The 9,329-nt window shown below is 45.7% G+C and overlaps 2 protein-coding genes across 3 annotated transcripts; one reads left to right on the forward strand and one right to left on the reverse strand.

The window, feature by feature from the left end:
- The first annotated feature begins 214 nt into the window (after positions 1-214).
- saga (S-antigen; retina and pineal gland (arrestin) a) lies at positions 215-3,596 on the forward strand. Its single transcript, XM_087810344.1, is given in 13 exon segments — positions 215-278; positions 464-524; positions 580-624; positions 700-899; positions 1,982-2,041; positions 2,111-2,178; positions 2,288-2,423; positions 2,498-2,582; positions 2,649-2,721; positions 2,785-2,922; positions 2,982-3,066; positions 3,178-3,263; positions 3,458-3,596. Coding segments are annotated over 13 exon segments (1,212 nt in total). The 5' UTR covers positions 215-230; the 3' UTR covers positions 3,585-3,596.
- Positions 3,597-4,275: 679 nt separating this feature from the next.
- Positions 4,276-7,120, reverse strand: LOC148063886 (uncharacterized). Of its 2 annotated transcripts, none has more exons than XM_087811077.1 (2): positions 5,251-7,120; positions 4,276-5,165 (listed from the first exon to the last, which is right to left on the reverse strand). In XM_087811077.1, the coding sequence occupies exon 1, from the start codon at positions 7,075-7,077 to the stop codon at positions 5,335-5,337; it is 1,743 nt and encodes a 580-aa protein (XP_087667203.1). In that variant the 5' UTR covers positions 7,078-7,120; the 3' UTR covers positions 4,276-5,165; positions 5,251-5,334. The 2 variants fall into 2 exon arrangements, with proteins under 2 accessions (XP_087667203.1, XP_087667202.1); XM_087811076.1 differs by having other exon boundaries at positions 4,276-5,156; positions 5,187-7,120.
- Between the last annotated feature and the right edge of the window lie 2,209 nt (positions 7,121-9,329).

Below are 9,329 nucleotides of genomic sequence, written 5' to 3' on the forward strand. Positions count from 1 at the left end.
TTTTGCTGATCGACAAGATGTGTGATCCTCAATCCTCTCAGTGTCTCAGTTTGTGTGTTTGTGTGTGTCTATGTGTGTGTGTCATACACATATATCCCGTCACTGAGCCTCTCACGACAGTCTTCATCTGGACTGCTTGACTTTGGTGAGTGTTGGAAATGTCGGAGTGACTTGGGTTGTCGTTGTGTTAGTGTTTTAGTCGTGTGTTTTTGTGTTGCAGTGAAGACACCATGAATCCGAAAAACGTGGTTTTCAAGAAGATTTGCAAAGACAAGTCTGTAAGTGACACTTGACCTGACACCTGGTTCTGGTCTTGAGATCTTTAAAGTTCAATGAAGTAGATCTGAATATGGATGGTGTTTCCATCTGGTTCCGAGCGACACAACCTTTCGATCCGAAGGCAGTTTTTACCCCTGTGTGAGTCTGACACAGACATTACTGACTGTTTGGTTTGATGCTCCAGGTCGCTGTCTACATGGGCAGACGAGACTTCGTGGACCGGGTGAATTCAGTGGATCCAGTTGGTGAGTTTTTATTGTTGTGCTGCAGAACCAGAACCTGAACTATTGTCTTCAACAGATGGCGTCGTCCTCGTTGACCATGAAGCTCTGCAAGGAAGGAAAGGTGAGTTGTTTGAGTGGTTCTGTCCCGGTCACTGGACTGACCCGGTGTTGTTTTTTTTTCTGGACTGGCATGTAGTTTTTGTCACGCTGTCCTGCACCTTCCGCTATGGCAGAGACGACATGGACGTGATGGGGGTCGCGTTTCGCCGAGAGCTCTTCCTGTCCACCCGGCAGGTCTTCCCGCCACTGCAGGATAGGGACAAGGCTGTCCACACCCGTGTCCAGGTCAAACTTCTGAAGAAGCTTGGAGACAACGCTCATCCCTTTTTCTTTGAGGTGATTTTCTCCATTTGTTTTTGCTTCCATTTTATTTGTTCTGTTCCTCGAGGAAAACTTAAAAAAAAACACAAACAACAAGCTCTGACAACAGGTCATGTGATGACGACATCACGATAGTTGGTAACAGGTGACGACATGATAGTTACAGATGACGATGTGATGGTAACATGATGGTAACAGATGGCGGCATGATGATAGTAACAGTTAGCATCATGTTGGTAACAGGTGACGACATGATGGTTACAGATGACGATGTGATAGTAACAGGTGACAATATGCTGGTAACAGGTGAACATTGACGATATAGCGATAACATTGACGAAATGATGCTAACATTGATGATATGGCGATAACATTGACAATATGATGATACCACTTGGTGACGAAATGATGCTAACATTGATGATATGATGCTGTCATTGACGATAAGGTGCTAACATTGACGATATGATGCTAACATTGACGATATGGTGATAACATTGACGAAATTATGCTAACATTGACGATATGATGCTAACATTGACGATATGATGCTAACATTGACAATATGATGCTAACATTGACGATATGGTGATAACATTGACGAAATTATGCTAACATTGACGATATGGTGATAACATTGACAATATGATGATACCACTTGGTGACGAAATGATGCTAACATTGACGATATGGTGATAACATTGACGACATGGTGCTAACATGGAGGATATGATGCTCACATTGAGGATATGATGCTAACATTCACAATATGATGCTAACATTGATGATATGATGCTAACATTGACAATATGATGCTAACATTGACGATATGGTGATAACATTGACGAAATTATGCTAACATTGACGATATGGTGATAACATTGACAATATGATGATACCACTTGGTGACGAAATGATGCTAACATTGATGATATGATGCTGTCATTGACGATATGGTGCTAACATTGACGAAATGATGCTAACATTGACGATATGATGCTAACATTGACGATATGATAATACCACTTGGTGATGAAATAATGGTAAAAGGTAACATCATTATGCTTCGTTAATTGACAGTAAAGTCTGTCTTCCAGTTTCCTGACAACCTTCCATGCTCCGTGGCACTGCAGCCGGCGCCCAATGATTCCGGAAAGGTGAGCTCCATCGTACTGTGTTCACCTGCCAGTGTTCACTCATGGACGCTTTTGTTTCCTTCTCTTCAGCAATGTGCCGTGGAGTTTGAGATCCGGGCCTTCAGTGCAGAAAGCCAAGATGCTAAAGTTCGCAAACGGTGAGTTAGACTGTTACCCCAAGTTAATTAAAGGCCACTTGCTGCAAAATACAAGATGCGTCACTTGAGGATGAGTCAGTTAAGCTTGAGTCTCATATTGGTTCACCAGGAGTTCAGTGAAACTGACCATCAGGAAGGTTCAGTTCGCTCCAGAGTGTGACGAAGTGCCGACTTGTGTTGAAACGAAACAGGACTTTTTGGGGTCGGACAAACCCCTTCATGTGGAGGCCCGTCTGGACAAGGAGGTTTGGTCCTGGTTCTGGTACTCAAGTGATCAGATCGTTTTATTCATCATTCCGTCCTGCTTGTTGGTTGGCAGGTGTTCTACCACGGGGAGCCCATCAACGTGCATGTGAACGTGAACAACGCTTCTGCTAAACATGTGAAGAATATTGTTGTCTCGGGTAAGAACCAGTTCTCCCTGATTGACTTAGCATGAGCCTTACGTTTCTGCCCCCCCATCCCTCCAGTGGACCAGGTGTCCACGGTGGTTCTCTACTCCAACGACAGCTACGTCAAGTCCGTGGCCATTGAAGAGTTTGGGTGAGTATGGACCTAGTTTGGGTGCCTTCACGTGATACTGAAAGTCTTCGTTCTTCATCTCAGGGACTCAGTTTCCACAGGAGCCACCTTTCAGAAGGTCTACACCCTTCTCCCCCTGCTGGCCAACAACAGGGAGCGCCGTGGAATTGCACTGGATGGTAGACTGAAGCATGAAGACACAAACCTGGCATCCTCCAGCATGTGAGTGAGAGAACCATCAAGGTCGGTCATGGAGGTCTTGACTGGGTCGTCTGCTGCAGAATCAAGCCAGGAGTTCTAAAGGAGGTGTTGGGCATGATGGTTTCTTACCGTGTCATGGTGAAGCTGGTCATTGGCGGGTAAGTTGTTGGTCTGCTGCTGACACAGGCTCTCACTGACCCCCTTTTGTCCCTTTGACTTATTTCTCAGGTTGATGGGGTCCAGGTGAGTCGCGGTTCTTCGCTTTTGTCGTCTGAGATCTCAACAGGTTTGTGTTGCAGTGAACTTGGAGTGGAGGTCCCCTTCAGACTGATGCACCCTAAACCTGACGCAGGTGTGTTTCTGTGGGTCTGGGACCTCTGTGTCTTTGTCACCTGTATGTGTTGTCACCTACTGCCCTCTGCTGGTCAGTACTGAACGTTTTTATTTCTTCTTTCATTCCTGCTGCTACAGTGAAGGACAGGTGAGCCGCCTGATCGTCTGACCTCTGACCCCGAGTCATGCACAAGGGTTTAAACAGTGGCGTTTGTGTGTGCAGTGAGCTGGAAGAGGAGATGGTGTTCCAGGAGTTCAAGCGCTCCTACCTCCGCGGGATGGTCGCCGACGACGACGACGACGACGGAAACGTTTCCGGCGGCGACGACATGTTGCCGAAAGAGAAATGACGTGTTAGTGACACCTGTCAGTCTGACATCAGATCAGGAAGTGATGCACTGATGATGTCATCAACATGGATAAAAAAAGTAGAAGTGACATGTAGCTCCTTACAGAATAAATCGTCTCATCACTGCATGTGTTTTTTTCTTAAACCATCCTCACCTGAGGACCAGCAGATCCCCGTGACCCCGGATAATTCTCCCACAGCCCCTTTAGATCGGATTAGTCTCCAGGACAGTCAAATCTGGTGAGGGGAGGATTGAGAGAGTCTGAGCTGCTTAATGAGAAACTGCTGATTCAGCTCGTGAGAGATTGTGGAATCCTGACGAGCAGGTCAGGGTCACTAACGGAACCATCGCTGGTGGTCTGCATGTAATTGCTAATCTTGTTGTGCGTGCGTTGAATAGCTTTACAATTGATCATTTTATTTTTAATCTTGTTTTTAGTAATGTTGCTAATAATATTGCTCATAATGTTGCTAGAATTGCTGTTAATAATGCTACTAATGTTGGTGTTTCTAACATTTTTGTTGACGTTTCTTTTGGTTGATATTGTAGTTACTCATATTGATCATCGTGATCGTAGTTAACGTTGTTGATATTAATAATATTTTAATGTTAGCTGATGTTAGGAATAGTTAATGTGGTTGTAGGTGAAGCTGTATTTTTCTCAAGACCTTTTTTTCTCAATGTGGTTACCTTTATTTTTCTTTGTTGTCCAATTAAAAAAACATTTAAACAACAGCTTAAATATGTGTCAATCAAACAACACAACTCTCTCGTGAGACAGAAGACTCCGCCCACCGTTGTACCCCCCTCCACCCCCAGCAGGATGATTAGAGTGGCCGGCCACGAGGACCAGATGGTGGTTAGGACCAGACACCAGACTGTCCACCCACTGAACCAAAAGCATTACACTAATGTGTATCTCTGTCATAGTTCAAATTCTTCGCTGCAGGGGGCGCCACTTGCGACGACGTCAAGACGGACGCAGTTCAACATTGTTCTCTCGAAGTCCGGAATGAAGTGGCGAACCAGATGAGTTGCAACGAATATTCCAACGACATCAGAGCTAGTTAGCAAGTTCTGAATTTAGTTCCACACGGGGTCTGACAAAGGTAGTACCTGAGGGGACGGAGCTGCAAGAAAAGTCCACCGTTCTGTCAGTGGTCACGCCGTGTTTTGTGACTTCAAACCTGCAGGTCGTCCACTGAACCAGTTTCTAGTTCCACCATCTCCAGTTGACCCTCCGGGAACCTACATAGGAGAGCAAGTCACTGGATCCTCTCATTGTGATCTAGAAACTTGTCATCGTGTGACTTTATTTCAGAATACAAATATGTCTGACCCCTGTCTGGACTGTCCTGGTCTACTCCCTTACTCCAACTTCCCAGACCTTTGTTCCTTTTGTGATCTGCCCGCTGTAGAGGGAGCAAGACCACTAAACATGGACAAACTCGGATCTCAGGAGACTGAACCCTCAGTGTTAAAGTAAACCTTCTAAAGGGGGAAACCGGAGTACCCGGAGTAAACCCATGTCAAGCAATCAGAATTTTGCAAACCTGCTCTACTGACTTGGTTCTATATGACCTAGGCTACAGGCCAGTGGACGGCCAGTCCTTTTTAGAGCTTGGGAAAACCGGAGGTCCCGGAGTAAACCCGGTTAAATCATTACTTTTCAAAAACAGGGGAAACCGGAGTTCCCGGAGTAAACCCATGCATCACCCTTTTGAGGCACAGTCTGTTTGGGGGGGGGCTGTTATTTGCAGCAGCGAGTGCTTCTCAGCTTCAGGAGGTGAATCCGAAAGTTGGTGGCGACGAATTCATCCAACTCTGTCTTCTGAAGCTTCATCAGGACCAGGATGTTATCCGCGGACCCCCACTTCTTGACTAACTCCTTGAAAACCACCTTGACAATCTTCTCAAAGCGATCTGGTGTGACAGTGAAGGAAACGTTTTCCACCTCAGACCACGTGGACAAGAACAGCTTGTTTATGATTGCTTCCGGGTTCTTCAGAGGCAACTTGATGTCTGCGCGGCTGTAGATGTGGGACACCAGCTTCTCCACCATGATTTGCAGGCACACCTGGTTGAACTCGATCTGGTCCTTGGCGAGATCTGCAGGGTCTTCCTCATAAACTTCGTCAATGATGTCTGGGATGAACATCGGAGGAATGTCAGGGACAAATTCTTGGGGCATCTCAAAGGGAATCTCCTCAGGGATCTCTTGTGGGACCATTGGAAAGAGATCTTCGGGAATGTCCTGAATTACAGGGCGTTCTCTTCTTCCCAAAGACTTGGAATCCATCAGGAGTCGGGCCAGGCGCTTGCTGTGGCTGTCGGCTTGTGTTTTCAGCCACCAGGTGACGAGAATGAGAATGTTGCGAACTCTGTTGATAATACGCATGTAAAGAACATTGGGTTCCTGAGGAAAGTCGACTTCTTCCAATGTGATTGCATCTTGAATGTTCTTATACATCAGGTCGCTGAGGAGCTTCACGTTCTTGCCACTGTAAATGTTCTTAAGTCGCCTGAACTCTGAATCACTTCCTGCCTTCTCTCCATCCTTGTTGATGAACACCGACTCCACATGAGCCAGAAAGGTCTGGCTATTTTCTTGCCTTAGCCCGCACTGGAAGTCCAACTGGACCTGAGCCAGACCACGACGTAGCAACGCTTTAAAAATATATTTTCCAAAAATTGTTCTGATTTTGTTCCGGACAGATTTCAAGCAGCGGTCTTGCTTCTCACTGTTGACGCATCTGCACCCATCGTCCATGTCCTCCAGACAGCGGGCCTCAATGATGACTCGGGCGATGTCGCTGGATACGGCTTGAAACTCAGAGAGAAGAAGTCGAGGCTCCGGACCATCGTCCAGATCCCCCAAGAGAGGTTCTGTGATCTCTCGTACTTCCCTCAAGATGATCTTCTGGACCGCGTCAACTGTGGTGTATAGGAAGTCATCAGGCGAAGAAGTTACTATCTCCTGGATGTCCTCAAAACTTTGAACGATTATTTCCTGTTTCTTTAGACTCACTTTGGTCTTCTTTGGTCCATTTGGCTTGCAAAACACTTTTGTCATGAAGTCTTCCATCATCTTGCAGGCCGCCTGGACCATGGCGCCTAGCCTACAACAGGTCTCCATGTCTTGAGGTTTGACACCCATACTAGATTGAACACTCTCCCTGACCTCTTCCACTACAAGGTTTATCAAGTTCTTCGAGTTGTCGCTCGTCACTTCCTCTTCCTTAATGTTCAAAACACGAGCAAACGTCTTCGGGACGGTGCTGCCCACTGTGGCCAGAATGTGTTCCTCACTTACATTGTTGATGTTCTCCACGGCTGTCAAGAAAGACCTGGCTGTTCCGGAAACAATGTTCATGAGGAGTTCCGCCAATTTAAATTTGGTTTTATAATCGGGATTCCCTGTCTTAAGGGCCGCCCATTGTTCCCCGTCCATGCCTTCAAAGAAGGAATGGACCATGTCCTGGAGGTTGTCCATGGACAAATCCGGGACGTTAATCGACTTAGAAACCGCTTTCTCCATGAGCAACTCTTTCTCAGCCAAACGTTTGAACACCGTAGATGCCTTTATCCCCTCTCACGTACAAACTTTGATCCCCGGATCAAAGCACTAAAAGACGGTCGGGAGCTTGGCTATGATGTCGCTACTCACCTGCTGACACCCCGCTCTGCCTTTGTTTTCCACCTAGTAGTACCATTGATGTTGTCAGATTGTAGTGACTGCACTGTTGCACCACTCTACACTGGACCTCCTTACAGTGGACCTTTTTTATACTGGACCTTCTCTACACTAAGACTCCTTAGTCCTGTTCATCCTCACCACTTCAACTCCTCTATACTAGGATCCCTCATCACGGGACATTCCCTGGAATGGATCTCCTCACCACTGGTACTCCTCTATAATAGACCCCTTCATCACTGGACCTTCTCACCATTGGACCTCCTCTATACTAGAACCCCTCATCACTAGACCTTCTCTGGAATAGGCCTCCTCACCACTGGACCCCCTCACCACTGGACCTCCTCTACACTGGAACTCCTCACCATTGGACCTCCTCAACACCGGACCTTCTGTAGAATGAATCTCCTCACTACTGGACCTCATTTACATGCACACTCACATTTACACACTCTGTCACACTTTTCTACGCCGTCACATACACACACTTAAAACACTTCACAGACCTCAGAGCCCCAGATCTACTCAATCTACTGATGGTTCCTGAACACGCTTCCGGACCAGAGGAGAGAAATCCTTTCAGGTTGTTGCTTCTAAGCTTTGGAACGATCTTCCTCTCTCTCTGCACTTGATGGATCTACTGACTCCTTCAAGAAACATCTTAAGAAATTTTTATTTGTGCAGACTTTTCCTTGATTTTCTGGAACTTCTGTGTTGTTCTCAGTATTATCTTGACCTTTAAAGTATATATTTTTTTGATTATTGTTTTGATTGTTTAAGCGCTTTGTGACCCTGGTCTGGAAAAGTGCTATATAAATACAAATTACTCACTTACTCACTTACTTCAGCCAAAAAATGGAAATGAACGCAACTGCCGTCACGGTCCAACTGTTTCTAAAGCTGTTTGGGGGTCACATGGGTGTCTCGTCATAACAAGTTTGGGTCAATTGAAAAACCTTAAAATGTTACGTAGTGCTTCAAAAAAAAAAGGGAAAACGCGCGAAGTGTGTCCTGAAAAAACTCTTTTTTTTAACAGTTGCCTACATTAGTGATAGTTCACTCATTTTCTACTCATGTCGATTAAGGGTTGGGATTATTTTCAGATCAATTACTTACTTACTTGGTAATTAGACTTTAAAGCAGCTCAATGTGATTTTAAGTCGAGCGACGCCAGAGGACTAAAGTGGTTTAGCCCGACGGGAAACCACATTTCCCATGAGCACTCGCTAAACGTCGCAAAAGTTGCCATGTCCCGGTTTACAGCAGTTGGACGAATTTTCTTGTTCCAGACTTCCATTGTCTGAATGAAGGATGGATACCGATGAGATAATGAATCAGAATGCGGATAATGTCATATATACGTTATGACGGCTTTGTAAATAACATAACTTTTACTTTTTTTTTTCTAAGCTTGTACGGATTGCTTGTGCATTATCTGCTGGGCTTCGACCCACAGTTAATAAAATCCATCATCCCGTTGACCTGGTCTGGGTTCACTCATTTCCAGTCGACAACCTCTGGTTCCTTCTTCGATATTCACACCATCCCTAAGAACTTTTACAGTGGAAATAAAAACCACACAAAACACCACAAGTCACGGTATACGAGTCATTCAACTAGTTTTAAGTTAAAAAAGTAATTTTAGTACAAAAATATGAAGGTACCCCAAACTACCCAGTGCCAACCATTTTGACTTTAAGATAATGTTCTAAAACTTCTTGTTTTCATCTTTTGAGATATTTTATTGTTTTAACTAAAATCCTTGTTTTATATTTTTATTGTGATATTTATTGGTTTTAGATCTGAGAAATAAAGTGGGGGGTGAGGATCCCCGTCCCTGATCCAAGTTCCACCGGCTCTGCTAGTGGGCGTGTCCTACGGAGAGCGTCACGCCTGCGACGCGTTCTGCCTGGTGGCCCGGATCTCTTTGTTGTGTTCGAAGCAAGCTCCGCGGCCTCTTCACACGCCGTATCACCGCCGTATCACCGCCGCCACCGCAACATCCGCAGACACCGCAGGGGGACGATGCTGCCGTCCGCGGCCGCCCAGGG

The sequence above is a fragment of the Callionymus lyra genome, chromosome 16 (genome assembly GCF_982586985.1).
Source record: "Callionymus lyra chromosome 16, fCalLyr1.hap1.1, whole genome shotgun sequence".
NCBI classification, from domain to species: domain Eukaryota; kingdom Metazoa; phylum Chordata; class Actinopteri; order Syngnathiformes; family Callionymidae; genus Callionymus; species Callionymus lyra.

Excerpts from the sequence above, each read along its gene's own strand:
- LOC148063886 (XM_087811077.1), bottom strand. The coding sequence starts at position 7,077 with ATGGACAACCTCCAGGACATGGTCCATTCCTTCTTTGAAGGCATGGAC.